The 18,730-nt window shown below is 40.3% G+C and overlaps 1 protein-coding gene across 1 annotated transcript in view; it reads left to right on the top strand.

The window, feature by feature from the left end:
* NPHP1 (nephrocystin 1) overlaps positions 1–18,730 on the top strand; it is an 85,652-nt gene that overhangs the window by 35,919 nt on the left and 31,003 nt on the right. Inside the window, exons 12-13 of the mRNA XM_036262455.1 lie at positions 2,458–2,532; positions 15,318–15,428. Coding sequence (XP_036118348.1) covers positions 2,458–2,532; positions 15,318–15,428 — 186 coding nt within the window. The remainder of the gene's footprint in view (positions 1–2,457; positions 2,533–15,317; positions 15,429–18,730) is intronic.

The raw sequence follows: 18,730 nt of genomic DNA on the forward strand, positions 1-18,730 counted from the left end.
CGGATCTCTGGACAGCGTTTCAGTGGTTGCTCCAGGTGTTAGTTTACAGACATAACTCACCACAGTCTGCTAGTGTCACCATTCCAGTTTGAGTCACAAATAGAAACCTCACCTCCCTTTCATTGTCGTTACCCTCTCTCCTTTATAATGTTATAATCTCAAATATTTCCCTTCCATACATACACACATTGAGAACAACATTGCACAGTAATATAATTTTTGCTTTGATGATCAAGCATAATTTAGAAATCTCAAGAGAACATCTGTAGTACTCACCCTTATTTTTACTCTTCCTGTGGTTCTTCCTTCCTTCCTGATGTCCAGATGTTTCCTTCTTTTATCCAATCCTTCTTGTTTAGAGAACTTCCTTTAATCCATCTTTTCGGGTAGTGCTGCTGGCCACTGACACTGTTTTTCTTGATCTGAGAGTGTCTCTGTTTCCCCCCCACTCCTGAAAGATATTTTCACTGGAGATGGAATTCTGGGTTGGCGATTCTTTTCTTTGACACTTGACAGATATGGTACTATTTTCTTCTGGCCTCTGGTTTCTGATGAGAATCCACTGTCATTCCAATAGTTTCCCCATCAGTTAACGAGCTGGTGTTTTTCCCTCCCTGCTTTCAAGATATTTGTGTTTAGTTTTCAGAAGTTTGTGATGTATCTTGGCCTGCATTTCTTGGGTTTATCCTTTTTGGGGTTTGTTTATCTTAAATCTGTTGTTTATGCCTTCTGACAGATTTGGGGATTTTTCATTATTTTCTCTAATACTTTACAGCTCCAAATTCTCCTCTCCTCTAGGACCTTAGAATAAATAAATGTAGTCTCACATTAAAAACTAAGTAATAATCAGAAGGAGCCCTGGCTGGTTTAGCTCAGTGCTTAGAGCGTCAGCCTATGGAACAGAGGGTCACAGGATTGATTCTCAGTCAAGGGCATGTACCTGGGTTGTAGGTTCTATCCCTGCCCCTGGTTGGGGTTGTGTAGGAGACAACCAATTGCTGTATCTCTCTCACATCAATGTTTCTCTCTCTCTCTCCCTCCCTCCTTCCCTTTCACTCTTATCTAATAACAACAACAACAACAACAACAAATCAATGGAAAAATATCCTTGGGTAAGGATTAACAAACAAACAAAAATGCCTGTCTGGTGTGGCTCAGTGGAGAGGTCCCAGTTTGATTCCCGGTCATGCCCAGGTTGCGGGTTCAATCCCCAGTAGAGGGTGTGCAGGAGGCAGTTAATGTATGTTTCTCACATCAATGTTTCTCTCTCTCTCCCTCTTTCTCTAAAAAATCAATAAAAACATATTTTAAAAAAGTAATTAGAAGGACTTTGTACTCTAGGAGTTCACATTGAGAATATATGTTATTTTAGGGAGAGTTTAAATAAATTCATGTATATTAGGTGTTGAAGGAAATAGGGACTTTCATGTGGAAAACCACTCAGCTGCTCTAAGATACTGGTAACTGCCTCCCGGTAGGGGCTTGGAGAGCAGTGAACTGAACTTGATGTAAGATGACATGTTTGGGGTGACTTCGAATTACTGTTAAAGCTTAGTTTTATAAGTGCTATACTAAAATATTTTAAAAAAATTTTTCTTTATTGATTTTAGAGAGAGAGGAAGGGAGAGGGAGAGAGAGATAGAAACATTGATGATAGAGAACGTTGATTGGCCGCCTCCTGTGTGCCCCACACTGGGGATTTGGCCCACAACCTAGGCATGTTTGATGCCCTGACCAGGAATCGAACTGGCAACCTCTTGGTGCATGGGTCGAAGCTCAACCACTGAGCCACACCGGCCAGGTTAAAATGTTTTTATTGAAAATAAAAATTGTTACCTATTCCTTTGGAAGATGTCAATTTTGGTTTTAACTTTACAGAATTTGAACTCTTCTCTATAGTTTTGTCTCCTTTTGAGTTTCATTGTTTTATATTTATTGTGGGACTAACTTCTACAGTCACATTTTATAAGAGACAACTTGCAGAAAATATAATTTATGGGCCTTGAGATCTTGAGGAAGACAAAATTGTGTATCTGAGCTGTTAGCCTTGTCTGTCTCCGGGGCGGGGTGATGGACTCCACAGGAAATGCTCTTAGGGTCACGTTTCTTAAAAGGTCATTTGTACCTGAAACGTACTTTTCTATCTCAGATATTAGGTGTTTCACTTTATGTATTTTATTATTAATGCAAAGATACGAGTCTGAATTCATTTTATTAATTAGTTTTTTCTTTGGTTTGTAAATAACTGCTTTAACACTTGTTTTTTGTTAACCATTTAAAAAGTTATGTATGTTCTTGATGTTAAAAGAATAGAAATGATAGGATTTCACAAAGTAAAATGAAAAATCCCATCTCCCTGAGCTCCACACAATATAGCCACTGTTAACGTTTGGGGGCGGGAGTGGTGATGTGCAGAGAGCTTTCTGCATTATGTTAAGTGGGAAAATCTCATTTCAGGTTCTGAGCAACATACATACCGTCAGAGCCACGTGGCAACCTAAAAAGCCCAAAACATGGACCTTTTCTCCCCAGGTAAGTCATTTTCTGAGTGAATGGAATGAAACATGAATTTCTTTTACCTGTTAAGTGTTATACAATTAATTTCTAAGGTGAAGCTGTAGGATTATATTTCTGAAATGACATACTATGATTAGCATAGAAAATGTGGGGTCATATTTGAATCGTTAGCTTATCTAGTGTTCTTTGAAGACTTTGATAAAAATTACTCATGTTTCTGGCTCAGCAGAGTTGTAATTCTTATGACTCATTTCATTCAATGGATTTCAGGTTTCAATTCTAAAAAAACGCCCCCTGGAGAGAGATTCCAAGATGGCTGCAGACTATCAGGAAGCCCTGTCCACTTGCTTTCAGCACTGGACCACACTTGTAGCTAAACTTCAGAGCATCTGGCTTGAAAAGCAGTTGAAGTATAGCTGATCAGAAATATTGTGAGTGGGGAACAAAGAGAGGGGACAGGAAGAGATGTGGAGAGGATGAGCTGTGTGGCTAGGAAGCCAGAGGGAAGGTATGGCAGCCCAGCCTTAGCCCCTTGGGAGAGTGGGGCTGAGAGCCCCACAAGGGATCCCCAATCCAGAACAACAGAGAAGAGAAGGGGAGCCCATGTGGCATCAGGCAGTGGAAATCAGTGGTATTCGGTTCACCTAGGAGTCTCAGACCATACCACCACAGGCAAACAGCGATTGTTTTGTTACAGCACCAGTCTGGAAAGTTCACCCGAATCTGTCTGTGGGAGGAGCCATGTGGCAGAACTGGGGGCTGGTGGAGGGGTCTGTCTGGTACACCTAGCAGTGACTCTGAGGGAACCTTTGTTCTCTTGAAGAACTTTTGGCTGAGAGCAGGATGGGGGCTGGACAGTATGGCCCAGGAGAGAGGATCAGTCCTGCCCACCTTAAGCACAGGAGAGGCACCCCTTTCCCCACATGCAGAATGGCTGGTTCTGCCCTGGCCTGCTCTGCTACAACCCAAGGCAAGGGAGAATGGCTCTGGGCTGGAAATCTGTGCCCGTGCGGCTGGGTCTGTCAGTGTGGGGGACTTGGACATTTGGCCAGGTTAGAGCCTGGGAGGAGGCCCTGCCCAGTGGTGGTTGGATGCACCAAAAGTTTGGAGTGCCAAGTGGAGCTGATTTTTAATTTTTATTATCACCTCTTGCTTGGGGTGGCAGCAAGGGGGTGCCAGTGAGCCAGGCAGAGTTGAGGCATTTGAAGGAGAGGAAGTGCCTGCCACCTCCTCCTGCAAGCTGTGGGCATCACACCCAACATGAGTCTGTTTGAAACATCCTGGCCAGAACCCGGATACCCCTACACAGCCCAGTTCTGTGGGGGAAGGGAGAGCAGCTCAGAACAGGGACATTTAAAGTGGGAGACCCAAAGCACACCCAGCCTCTGGCCTATGGAGGCCCTGCCCACTGGATTACTTGGGGCTCTGCCCTGCTGTGCTTCAGTTAGGTTGCCCAGGGTCAGGCAGGGACAGTGACTCATATTGGTTTGCACCAGAGAATTTCCAGGGAGACTCAGGACAGACACATCATGGGGAAGATTCAACAACATCGGAGCAAAATTCAGTGAGCTCTACAAGTAGTAAATCCAAAGGTATCCCCCCCCCCTTTTTTTTTATGTCTCTTATTTCTTTCTTCCTTTTTATTATTTTCTTTTAATTAATTTTATTATTTTCTTTTTCTGTTTTTCTTTTCCTATTTCGTGTTTTATTTTATTCATTATAATTACTTTAAAATTTACTTCATTTCTTTCTTTTCTTTTTTATTCCTATTCCATTTCTTTTCTCTTCCTTCTTTTTTTTTTTTTTTCATATTCTCTTTTCTTAGTTCTTTTATTCTCCTCTAATTCTTTTGGTCTTGTATCTTATAGTATTCTTTTTTTTTTAAGTCTTTGTTGCTGTGTTGTTTTATGGTGTTTTCAGTTTGGTCTTGTTTTGTTGTGCTCTGTCTGCACCAGTATAACAGTTGTCATGACATGGTAGGGGTTGAACCTCACAATCAGCAAGCCTGAGGGCTGAGCCCACCCATGAAAGGAACAACAGCAATCAAGACCCAAATATAACAGGAGGGAACACATAACCCATACAAGGGAAATTACTAGAGCACACAGCTCAGAAGATCAAGATTACAATACTGGGTCCCACATGAAGGCCACCCCACTAAAACTGAGAGGCATAGCAGTCTTATCCAAAACACAGAAAAAAACACAAAGAAACAGCACAAATGGAAAAACAAAGAAACAGCTCCAAAATTAAAGAAGAGGAGGAATCTCTATCAAAAGAGCAAAATGAAATGGAGGCAAGCACTTTATTAGAAACAGAATATAAAGCAATGGTTTTAGAATGCTAAACAGCATGAAAAAGACATAAAAACCATGAAAAACAACCGGTCAGAAATGAGGAATGACATAGCTGAAATAAAGAACACACTGGGAGGAATTGAGAAACAGAGGATTGAATCAGTGAATTAGAAGACAAGGTAGAAAAAAATTAGAGAAGTAAAAAGAAAATCATGCTTAAGAAACATGAGGACACATTAAAGGAACTTTGAACAATATGAAACAGAACAACATCTGCATCATAGGGGTTCCAGAGGGAGAAGAAAATGAACAAGGAATAGAGAACCTGTTTAAAGAAATGACACAAAACTTTTCTAACCTGGTGAAGGAAAAAGTTCAGGAAGCACAGAGTCCCAATCAAGAGAAACCAAAGAAACCTACATCATAATTAAAACCTTACAGGTAGCAACAAAGAGACTGTTGGTTACCTACAAAGGAGTGACCATAAAGCTGTCAGCTGATTTCTCAACAGAAACACCCTAGCCCAGAAGGCAATGGAATGATGTATTCAAAGTAAAGAAAAACAAAGATCTGAAACCAAGACTACTCTATCCATCAAGGCTATCATTCAAAATTGAAGGTGAAATAATGAGCTTTCCAGACAAAAAAATATTAAAGGAATATATTACCACCAAACAAGCATTGCAAGAAATTTTAAAGGGACTGTCTGTAAGAAGAAGAAATATATAGAGAGGAACATAGGCATAAAGAATAAAAATGATAATAAATAAGTACCTATCAATAATAACATTAAATGTAAATGGAATAAATGTTCCACTTAAAAGACATAGGGAAGCTGAATGGATATAGAAACATGACCCATACATATGGTGACTACAAGAGGCCCACCTTAAAATAAAAGACTCACATAGGATAAAAGTGAAGGGATGGAAAAAAGTTTTCCATGCAAATGGAAACAAGAAAAGTGGGGGTAGCAAATTTTATATCTGACAAAGTAGACTTCCAAACAAAGCCTATGACGCAAGACAAAAAAGGTCACTACATAATACTAAAGGAATAGATCCAACAAAAGGATAACCCTGGTAAACATGCACCCAATATAGGAATACACACACACACATATGCATATATATATATATGTATGTGTGTGTGTGTATTTTATATATATATATAGTATACACACACACGTATAAATCATAAATCTTGGAGAACTTTAAGGGAGAGATTGACAGTAATAAAGTCATACTAGGGGACTTTAAACTCCACAATGATATCACTGGATAGATCTTTCTACTCAAGATCAATAAGGAAACAGCAACTTTAAATGACTTACTATAGCAGATGGATTTACATGATATTTACAGAACATTTCATCAAAAGCTGCAGAATATACATTTTTCTCAAGTGCACATAGATCATTCTCAAAGATAGACCACTTGTTAGGACACAACATAATTCTTTACAAGCGCAAGAAGATTGAAATCATATCAGATATTTTCTTGGATCGCAGTGGCATGGAACTAGAAATCAAATACAATAAAAACACTCAAAAGCATTCAAACACATGGAGGCTAAATAGCATGTTATGAAACAATGAGTGTGTTATCAATGAATCTTGGGGAGGAAATAAAACACTTCTGGAAACAAATAAATTGAACATACAACAACCCAAAATCTATGGGACATAGTGAAAGCAGTCCTAAGAGGAAAATTCACAGCATTACAGGCCTACCTCAAGAAATAAGAAAAATCTCAAATAAATGCTCTAATCCTACAACTAAAAGAACTAGAAAGAGAACAACAAAAGAGCCCAGAGTAAATAGAAGGAAGAAAATAATAAAGATGAGAGTGAAATAAATGACATAGAAACTAAAAAAAATAATACAAAAGGTCAATGAAACCAAGAGCTTGTTCTTTGAGAAGTTAAACAGGATTGTTGAACCTCAGCCAGACTCATCAAAAAACAGAGAGGGCCCAAATACATAAAATCAGAAAGGAAAGAGAACTAACAACTGACATCACATAAATACAGAAGATTGTAAGAAAATACTATGAACAATGTAAGAAAAATGCTATGGGTGAAATGGGAAAATTCCTAGAAACCTACAGTCTTCCAGAATTCAACCAGGAAGTATCAGAAAACTTGAATAGGTTGATAACTAATGAAATCGAAACAGTAATAAAGCTCCCAGCAAACGAAAGCCCTGGACTGGATGGCTTCACAGGTGAGTTTTACCAAACATTCAAAGAACTAACACCTATCCTCCTCCCACTATTCCGGAAAATTCAAGAGGAGGAAGACTTACAAGCTCTTTATGAGGTTAGCATTATTCTATTCCAAAGCCAGATAAAGACACTACAGAGAAAGAAAAATATAGGCCAATATCTTTTATGAACATAGATGCTAAAATTCTCAACAAAAGATTAGCAAATTGGATCCAATGATACATTAAAAAGATATACACCATGACCAGTGGAATACAGGCATGCAAGGCAAGTGTAATATTAAGTACAATATTTGCAAATTAATAAATGTGAAACATCACATAAGCAATATGAAAGATAAAAATCACATGATCAGGACTTCAGTCAAGATGGTGGCGTAGGTAAATACAGTACTTGCCTCCTCCCACAACCACATCAAAATTACAACTAAACTACAGAATAACCATCATTCAGAACTGCCTGAAATAGAACTGAATGGAAGTCATACAACTATGAAATTAAAGAAGAGGCCACATCAAGACTGGTAGGAGGGGCGAAGGCATGGATTGGCTGGTCCCACACCTACGTGTGGCAGATAAAAATCAGGAGGATACCTCAGCTGTGAAGGTCCTCCCTGAGGAGTGAGGGGTCCCAGTCCCACACTAGGCTCCCAGCTTAGGGTTCCAGTGCCAGGAAGAGAAGTCCCCATAACTTCTGGCTGTAAAAACCAGTGGGAACTGAGTCTGAGGGAGGCTGAGGCTTCTGAAGCCCTAGGCAGTTCCTCTTAAAGGGCCATGCACAGACTTACTCAGACTCACACCCTCCAGGCTCCAGTGTCGGGGAGGCAACTTAAAAGGTACCAAAGACATATGGGGAAGAACTGAATTGTTTGGCATCAGGGCAAGAGCTGGAGGGGCAGCTTTCTCCCAGCCATATGTGCTAGCAGAGGCTGTTGTTCCTTTATTGAGCCCTTCTTCAGAGTGGCAGATGGCCGCCATATCTGGGACTCCAGCAACCTGGCTTACACATACCATATGATCTATTAATATTTGACAAAGGAGGCAAGAATATATTATGGAGTAAAGACACTCTCTTCATTCAGTAAATGGTGTTGGGAAAATTAGACAGGTATACATGCAAGAAAATGAAATTAGACCACCAACTTACACCATATAAAAGAATAAAATAAAAATAGGTAAAGACTGAAATATAGGATGGCGGTGGAGGGAATGGAAGCTACACAGACCATCCCCCAGGAACAAACTGGAATTACAACTAAAATAAAGACAAATTGTTGGGAAAAAGCAACAGAAAAGCAGCTTGCAAGGACCATATAACCAGGGACACTGACTCGATCCTGGTAGGATTGCGGAGGTGCGAGAGTGGGGCTGGGAGCCCACGGACAGCATTGGGCTTAGCTGTGAGCAGCGCCCTAGGGGCTAGACTCCCAAGTGGCTCCACAGCGCAGAGCCAGAACAGATGCTAAAATAGGCACAGCCACTCACCTTGGGCTCTGGCAGAGGGAGGGTGGACTGGACAGAAACTGTGTGGGGACACTTGGGATTCAGAGGGGGCTCAGAGCTTTTGCAGCCATGCAGGACGGTGGCCATCTTACTCCTTCTCAGGGCTCTGGGGAGAGGCAGCGCCCCCCCCCCTCGGAGATTCAACCCCAAATTGAGGCTCATTAACAACCAACATCTGCCCCACCCTCGGGAAATCCCCTTACACTGAGCACCTGAGGGAGTTTTTCATTCAAATGAGAACCCAACGCTCTTCAAGTAACCAAGACTAATAGCCTCCAGGCAAAAAGCTAGAGGATAACTGAACCATTCCTGGGCTTGCAACTCTACTCAGGAATGTATAAATTGACAGTAGTATTTGACATGGGTCCTCCCACACTATCCAAACCCAGGAGAGGGAGCCACAAATAGCAGAATTCCAACAACCACAGGGAAAATTTGGCAGGCTCCAAAGCCCACAGTGATAGCCAAAATGGTGAAACAAAAAACAAAACAAATGCCAAATGAAAGAACAAGAGACCTCTACCGAAGATGAGATAAATGAAGAGCAGTTAAGCAAGTTAACAGAGCTAGAATGCAGAGCCATGATCTTGAGGAAGCTCAACAGCATGAGTAAGGACAACAACAACATGAGTAAAGACATAGAAATGTTGAAAATCAACCAACTAGAAATTAAAAACGACCAAGAAGAAATGAACAATGACATATCAGAAATAAAGAACACATTGGAAGGTCTAAACAGCAAAGTAGAGGAAGCTGAGGACCGGACCAGTGAATTAGAAGACAGGGTAGAAAAAAATCAACCAATCAGAAAACCAAATGGAAAAAAACAATTAAAAAACAGGAAGACAACTTAAGAGAACTGTGGGACAACTGGAAACGTAAAAATATTCGCATCATAGGAGTCCCCAAAGAAGAAAAAAATGAGCAAGGGTTAGAGAATACATTTGAAGAAATAGTGACAGAAAACTTCCCTAATTTGGTGAAGGAAGAAGGCATTCAAGTTCAAGAAGCACAGAGAGCCCCAAGTAAGAAGAACCCAAAGAGGCTCGCACCAAGAAACATAGTAATTAAAATGCCAAATATTAAAGACAAAGAGAGCATTTTAAAAGCACCAAGAGATAAGCAACTGGTTACCTACAAAGGAACCCCCATAAGGCTATCAGCTGACTTCTCAACAGAAACACTACAGGCCAGAAGGGAATGGCACAAAGTAGTTAAGGTCATGAAAACCAAGGATCTGAATCTAAGACTACTCTACCCAGCAAGCTATCATTCAAAATAGAAGGTCAAATAAAGAGCTTCCCAGAAAAAAAAAGGCCAAGGGAATACTTTAGCATCAAACCAGCACTGCAAGAAATGTTAAAAGGACTGCTGTAATTAGTAGAAGAAATAGGAAGAAAAATATAACCACACTAAACAAAAATGGCAATAAATAAGTACATATCAATAATCACCTTAAATGTAAATGGACTGAGTGCTCCGATAAAAAGAAAGAGTAGCTGATTGGATAAGAAAGCATGACTCACATATATGTTGTTTACAAGAGACCCACCTCACAACAAAAGACTCACACAGGTTGAAAGTGAAGAGATGGAAAAAAATCTTCCAAGCAAATGGAAAGGAAATAAAAAGCTGGGGTAGCAATACTTATATCTGATCAAATAGATTTCAAAATGTAGGCCATAACTAGAGATAAAGAAGGCCACAACTTAATATTGAAAGGATCTATCCAACAGGAAGATATAACCTTGATAAACATATATGCGACCAATATAGGAGCACCAACATATATTAAAAATCTTCTGGAGAACATCAAAGGAGAAATCGACAGCAATACAATCATAGCAGGGGACTTCAACACCCCACTGACATCACTGGATAGATCCTCTAAACAAAAAATTAGCAAGGAAACAGAGACTCTAAATGAAGCACTAGACCAAATGGATTTAATAGATACCTACAGAGAATTACACCCCAAAACTATAGAATTCACATTCTTCTTAAGTGCACATGGGACGTTCTCAAAGATAGGCCACAAACTAAATCTCTACAAGTTCAAGAAGATTGAAATCATATCAAGCATCTTCTCAGATTACAATGGTATGAAACTAGAAATCAACTGCAACAAGAACATGCAAAGACATTTAAACACAAGGAGGCTAAATAGCATGTTATTAAACAATGAATGGGTTACCGAGGAGATCAAGGAAGAAATTAAAAACTTCCTGGAAACCAATGAAAATGAACACACAAAAACACAAAATCTATGGGATGCAGCAAAAGCAGTCCTGAGAGGGAAGTACATAGCACTACAGGCCTATCTCAAGAAACAAGAAAAATTTCTAATAAACTAACTTCACAACTTAAAGAACTAGAAAGCAAACAAAAAGAAAACCCCAGCGCAATTAGAAGGAAGGAAATAGTAAAGATCAGAGCAGAAATAAATGACATAGAGACCAAAAAACAATTCAAATCAATGAAACAAAGAGCTTGTTTTTTGAAAAGGTAAACAAGATTGATGGACCCTTAGGTAGACTCACCAAGAAACAAAGAGAGAGAGAACCCAAATACACAAAATCAGAAATGTAAGATGAGAAGTAACAACTGACACCACAGAAATACAAAAGATCATTAACAACTATTATGAACAATTATGTGGCAACAAATTTGACAATCTAAGTGAAATGGACAAATTTCTAGAAAAACAGTTTCCCAAAACTGAACCAGACCAATAACAACTAAGGAAATTGAAGAGGTAATGAAGACTCTCCCAGCAAACAAAAGCCCAGGCCCGGAAGGCTTAATGGGGGAGTTTTACCGAACATTCAAAAAAGAACTAACACCCATTTCCCTCAAACTATTTCAAAAAATTTAAGAAGAAGGAAGACTTCCAAACTCATTTTATGAGGCCAGCATAATTCTAATTCCAAAACCAGGAAAAGACACTACAAAGAAAGAAAGCTACAGGCCAATATCCCTGATGAACATAGATGCCAAAATCCTGAACAAAATACTAGCAAATCGAATTCAGCAATACATCAAAAAAATTATTCACCATGACCAAGTGAGATTCATCCCAGGCATGCAAGGCTGGTTCAATATTTGCAAATCAATAAATATTATACACCACATAAGTAAAATGAAGAGTCAAAAAACCACATGATCATATCAATAGATGCTGAGAAAGCTTTCGACAAAATCCAGCATCCATTTCTGATTAAAAAGCTCAGCAATGTGGGAATAGAGGGATCATATCTCCACATAATAAAGTCCATACATGAAAGACCTCCAGCCAACAACATACTCAATGGGCAGAAAGTAAAAGCATTTCTCTTAAGAACAGGAACAAGACAGGGATGCCCACTTTCGCTACTCTTATTTAACATAGTTCTGGAAGTCTTAGCCACAGCAATCAGACATGAAGAAAAAATAAAAGTGATCCAATTTGGAAAGGAGGAAGTGAAACTGTCATTATTTGCAGATGACATGATATTCTACATAGAAAACCCTAAGGACTCCATCAAAATTCTACTCGACTTAATAAATGAATTTGGCAAAGTAGCAAAATACAAAATTAATATCAAGAAATCAATACATTCTTATACACCAATGATGAACTCACAGAAAGAGAAACTGAAAAACCAATCCCATTTACCATTGTGGCAAAAAAAATTAAGACACCTAGGAATAAACTTAACCAAAGAAGTAAAGGACCTATTTGCAGAAAACTACAGGACATTGATAAAAGAAATAGAGGAAGATACAAAAAAGTGGAAGCACATACCTCATTCATGGATTGGAAGAATTAACATTTAAATATTCATATTACCCAAAGCAATCTATAGATTCAATGCAATCCCCATGAAAATACCAATGAATATTTCACAGAACTAGAAAAAATACTTCAAAAGTTCATATGGAACAAAGAAAGACCCCGAATAGCCACAGCGATCTTGAAAAAGAAGAACAAGTAGGAGGGATCACAATACCAGATATCAAGTTATACTACAGAGCTACTTTAATCAAAACAGCCTGGCACTGGCACAAGAACAGGCATATAGACCAGTGGAACAGAATAGAAAACCCAGAAATGGACCCAAGACATTATGCTCAATTAAGATTTGACAAAGGTGGCAAGAGCATACAGTGGAGTAAAGACAGCCTCTTTAATAAAGGGTGTTGGGAAAATTGGACAGCTACATGCAAAAAGTGAAACTAAACCATCAACTTACACCATACACAAGAATAAACTCAAAATGGATAAAATACTTAAATGTGACCTGCGAATCCATAAAAATCCTAGAAGAAACTGTAGGCAACATAATTTCGGACATCATACGCAGCAGAATTTTCACTGATATATCACCTAAGGCAACAGAAACAAAGGAGAAAATGAACACATGGGACTGACTACATTAAACTAAAAAGCTTCTACACAGCAAAAGATACAATCATCAAAATGGAAAGGCAACCCACTCTATGGGAGAGCATCATTGCCAATGATACATCAGATAAGGGGTTAATTTCTAAAATATATAGAGTACTCATACAACTCAACAAAAGGAAGGCAAAGAACCCAATTTAAAAATGAGCAGATGAATAGACATTTCTCCAAACAAGACATACAAATGGCAAGAGACCTATGAAGAAATGCTCAACATCACTAATCATCAGAGATGCAAATTAAAACAACAATGAGGTATTACCTCACACCTTTCAGAATGGCCGCCATCAACAAATCATCAAACAACAAGTGTTGGCCAGGGTGTGGAGAAAAGGGGACTCTAGTACACTGCTGGTGGCAATGCAGACTGGTGCATCCACTGTGGAAAACACTATGCTGTTACCTCAAAAAATTAAAAATTGAATTGCCATCTGACCCAGTGATCCCACTTCTAGGAATATACCCTAAGAAGCCAGAAACACCAATCAGAAAGAATATATGTACCCCATGTTCATAGCAGCACTATTTACAGTAGATAAGATCTGGAAACAGCTTAAGTATCCATCAGCAGATGAATGGATAAAAAGGCTGTGGTACATATACACAATGGAGTACTATGCAGCTATAAGAAAGAAAGATCTCTTGTCCTTTGAGACGACATGGAGAGACCTAGAAAGTATTATCCTAAGCGAAAGAAGCCAAGCAGAAAAAGACAAATACCACATGATCTCACTTATTTTTGGAATATAATGAACATAACAGTCTGAGGAACATGGTGGACCCAGTGACGTGGAAGTTGGGTACAGACTGACAACCCTCAGAAGAGGGGGCAGTGGGGGGAGGGGAGAGATAAACCACAGAACTTATATACATGTACGCATAACCAGTGGACATGGGCAACAAAGCTGGGGAAGGGGTGGGCAGGATGGGGAGGAGGGTGTCAGTGGGGAAAAAAGGAGAAACATCTGTAACAAAAATACAATAATAAAAAAAAAAAAAATGGGCAAAGGAACTGAACAGACACTTTTCCAAAGAGAACATACAGATGGCTAATAGACCCATGAAAAAATGCTCAATGTCATTAATCATTAGAGAGATGCAAATTAAAACTACAATGAGGTATCACCACACCTGCCAGAATGGCTGCCATCAATAAATCAACAAACAACAAGTGCTGGGTAAGATGTGGAGAAAAGGGAACTCTAGTACCCTGCTGGAGGAATGCAGACTGGTGCAGCCACAGTAGTTCCCATGTGTCACTGAACCCTAAGAACAACTGTTAACTTGCTCTAATGGCATCAGAAGATCTTCAGGCAGGACAGAGGGTCAGCGAGAGGGCACGGGACGTGGCAGAGGCACAGCCCCTACACTTGTGTGCTGTGTGTGTCCACACATGTCAGAGGACAATCCTGCGAGTCTGTGGGAGCCTCTAAGCACCTGCTGCTTGCACTGTGGCACCACCTGTCCCAGTCCTGACAGGGCGTCTGTGTGTGTGAAGTGTTGAGGGCAGAGCCTTCTCAGAGACGAAGAGCTGTTTGGAGGATAAATAATAAGTATGTGTTACCCTGTTGAATGGAATTCAGCATCTGTTAGGTGTAGGCATTCCTCCCAGGTGCTGAGGGGACGTGCACGGCACCAGGGAAGAAACCTATGCACAGGTAATGACGATGCTGTACTGACGGAGCCCTAGCCATGTGCTTTGTCTCCTGTGACCTTAGAGCCCCCTGCGGGGTGGGTCCTGTTGATGCTGCCCCAGCGGCAGAGCGGGGCAGTTGTGGGACCCAGGTGCTATGGAAGCACAGAGGAGGGGACATTCATACAGGCTCGGGGAGGTTGGTACAAGAGAAAGTGGACTTTGAAGGATGGGTGGGATCTTATAGGCAGGAAAGAGGGATGAGGTTGTCCTGGGAGAGGGGAGGGAATGAGCAAAAGGGGAGGAAAGGAAATTCACAAGGCTCACCTCAGGAAAGTTGACCAATGTGTGTATGAAGTCTTTAATTTTAGTTCTGTTTAGACAACTATGGTTTGTATGATATCTTATATGTGCAAATGATTTTTGTCACACCTCTGGGGGCCTAGGTATAGTACTTGTTTTACTTAGCCTCTCTAAGGAAAGGGTAAGTGAAGGTAGAGGTATTTCCCTTTAACACAAAGTTAAAGTTTTACATTTCAAATTATTGGTGTAGACGAGTCTAGTCCATCTGCTTTTTGTTCCCTGTGAAATACCTTTACTGCGATGCGAGGGCATAGCCCATTCACAGGGGGACGGAGCTGAAACCTCCCTCCCAGTTTCAGTGTCTGCTGGTAACTGTAGCTTCCTTGTTGTTCCAGGTCACTGGCACCTTACCGTGCTTGCTTGATGGTGATTGTTTCATCAGGTCCAATTCTTCGTCTCCTGATCTTGGAATATTATTTGAACTTGGAATTTCTTATATTCGTAATGTATGTCAATTGAAAGATAAAGCTTTCTAATGTGTCAGTTAAAAGAGAAGTTTCTTTTTTAAAAAACTTTGTATTTACAAGTAAAATAATTGGTATTTTTATGTGTAATATTATTTTAATTCTTAGGAATGGAAATGGCAGTGATTTTAATTTTTTTTAAAAATCTTTATTGTTGAATATAGAATGTATTACAGATGTTCCTCACTTTTCCCCCATTGACCCCCTCTTCCCCACTCCTGCCCCCCTCCCGCCTTTTCCCACACTGTTGTCTGTGTCCATTGGTTATGCATATAATTTCCTTGGTTTATTTCTCACCCCTCCCCCAACCCATTCCCTTTGAGGTTTGTCAGTCTAGCAATGAATTTGTACTTCTTAATCTCTTCACCCTTTTCACCCATTCCCCCAACCCCCCTCCCATGTGGCAACCAACAAAATATTCTCTGTATCTATGAGAATGTTTCTGTTCTACCTGTTCATTTTGTTTGTAGATTCCATTGTTGATAGATATGTATTCATTGCCATTTTGTTTGTTCATATATTTTATCTTTTTCTTCAAAAAGACCCTTCATCATTTCATATAGTAACGGTTTGGTGGTGATGAACTCCTTTAACTTTTTCTTGTCTGGGAAACTCTTTATATGGCCATGGATTCTAAATGACAGCTTTGCAGGATAGAGTAATGTTGGTTGTAGGTTCTTGGTTTTCATCACTCTGAATATTTCTTGCCACTCCCTTCTGGCCTGCAAAGTTTCTTTTGAGAAATCAGCTGACAGTCCAATGGGAACTTCCTTGTAGGTAACTAGCTGCCTTTCTCTTGCTGCTTTTAAGATTCTCTCTTGTCTTGAACCTTTTGCATTTTGATGATGATGTGTCTTGGTGTGGGCCTCTTGGGGTTCATCTTGTTTGGGAGACTCTGTGCTTCCTGGACTTGTATGTCTGTTTCCTTCACCAAGTTAGGGAAGTTTTCTGCCATTATTGTTTCAAACAGGTTTTCGATTTCTTGTTCTCGCTCTTCTCCTACTGGCACCCCCAAGATGCGAATGTTGGCATGCTTGAAGTCCCAGAGGCTCCTTACACTGTCCTCATTTTTTTGGAATCTATTTTCTTTTTGCTGTTCTGATTGGGCGTTTTTTGTTTCCTTATATTCCAAATCGATGATTTGCTTCTTGGATTTACATACTCTACTATTGAATCTGTGTAAATTTTTCTTTATTTCAGTTAATGCCTCCTTCAATTCTAACTGTGCATCCATCATTTCTGACTGGTCCTTTTTTATGCTCTTGAGGCCCTCACTAAGTTCACTAAGGTTCTCACTGAGTTCATTGAGCATCCTTATAAGCAGTATTTTGAACTCAGCATCTGTTAGGTTGCTTATCTCCATTTTGCTTAGTTCTTTTCCTGGTGTTTTGTTCTGTTCTTTCATTTGGGACTTGTTTCTGTGTCTCCTCATTTTGGCTGCCTCCCTGTGTTAGTTTCTGTGTATTACTTAACGAGAGGTATGGGGCTCACTGAGACCCGATGCTGCTCGTTTGAAAGAATTTAGGAAAACCTGAAGCAGGATCCAAGACTGGCCAATCCTATGGTTAAGCAAGTGGCAACAGCTTGGGTGGGCCTTAAAGTGGGGCGGGGCCTCAGGGAGTCAGCAGGGCGGGGCTACCAGTGTGAGCCAGGTTGCTGGAGTCCCAGATATGGCGACTGTCTGCCGCCCCAGGGAAGGGCTCACCAAAGGAACAAAGGCCTCTGACAGCACGTCTGTCCCGGAGAAAGCCCCCTCTCCAGCCCTCGCTCCAGTGACAAACAGCTCAGTTCTTCCCTGTATGTCTCTGGCGCCCCTCGAGCTGCCTCCCCTCCGAGCTTAGAGGGAGAGAGTCCGGTAAGTCCGTGCGCGGGCCCTTTAAGGAGCTGCCTGGGGCTCCAGCCGCCTCAGCTTCTCTGAGCCTCAGTTCCCGCTGGTTTTTCCAGCCAGAAGTGATGGGGATTCTCTTCCTGGCACTGGAACCCTGAGCGGGGCACCTGGTGTGGGGCGGGGACCCCTCAGTCCTCAGGAAGGACCTTCCCAGCCGAGGTGTCCTCCTGATTTTTATCTGCCACACGTGGGTGTGGGACCAGCTCGTCCCCTTTGCCCCTCCTACCAGTCTCATGTGGCTGCTGCTTTAATTCTGTAGTCGTAGGACTTCCATTCAGCTTGGTTTCAGGCAGTTTTGAATGATGGTTTTTCTGTAGTTTAGTTGTAACTTTGATGTGGTTGTGCGAGGATGGATACCGCGTTTACCTACCCGCCATCTTGACCGGAAGTCCGTGATTTTAATTTTGTATATAATGCTGCTATTCAGTAGCATTTAGAATTAAAGTACAAGATGCTTAACATCACTAATCTCCAGGGAAATGCAAATCAGAACCACAAAATATCACCCCTTCTGTTAGAATGGCTGTTATCAAAAAAATAAGAAGTAACAGGTGTTGGTGAGGATGTGGATAGAAGGGAACCCTTGTGCATTGTTGGTGGGAATGTAAGTTGGTGCAGCCACTATGGAAAACAGTATGGAAGTTCCTCAAAAAACTAAAAATAGAACTAGCATATGACCCAGCAGTTTCATTTCTGGGTATTTAATCTGAAGAAATCCAAAACACTAATTAGAAAAGATGTATGTATCCCTATGTTTATTGCAACATTATTTACAATAGCCAAGATAGGGAAGCAACCTAAGTGTTCATGAATAGACATTTGGATAAAGAAGATATAGCATATATATATATATACACACACACACACACACACAGAATATTATTCAGCCATAAAAAAGAATGAAATCTTGACATTTGCAACAACATAGATGGTCCTTGAGGGCATTATGCTAGGTGAAATAAGACAGGGAAAGGCAGATACCATATGATTTTACTTATAGGTGGATCCTAAAAATAAAATAAAATAAACAGACTCATAGATACAGAGAACAGATGGGTGGTTTCCAGGGGTGGTGGGTGGGCAGGTGAAAGAAAAAAACTGCTGTGTATTACTGAGCTACACTGGAAAAACTTATACTGTGTAGTGATTTGTGACCAACATGAAAAAAAAACAAAAACCCTCTTTCAGAGAAGCAAACCAACCCTAAATTGGATGTAAGCTGCATATATATTGAAACTACATATTGGCAATAAAGCCATATTCCAAGTTCTAAAAGTTATCTGGCAGATAGTATAAAATTTATACCTAGATGAAGTACTCCACAATTCAACAGCTATTACCTGTAATCTTAAGTATAACTAAGAGGTTAGAAGGTGAAAAAAAAAATATATAATAG

This window comes from Molossus molossus, unplaced genomic scaffold (genome assembly GCF_014108415.1).
Source record: "Molossus molossus isolate mMolMol1 unplaced genomic scaffold, mMolMol1.p scaffold_m16_p_15, whole genome shotgun sequence".
NCBI lineage: Eukaryota > Metazoa > Chordata > Mammalia > Chiroptera > Molossidae > Molossus > Molossus molossus.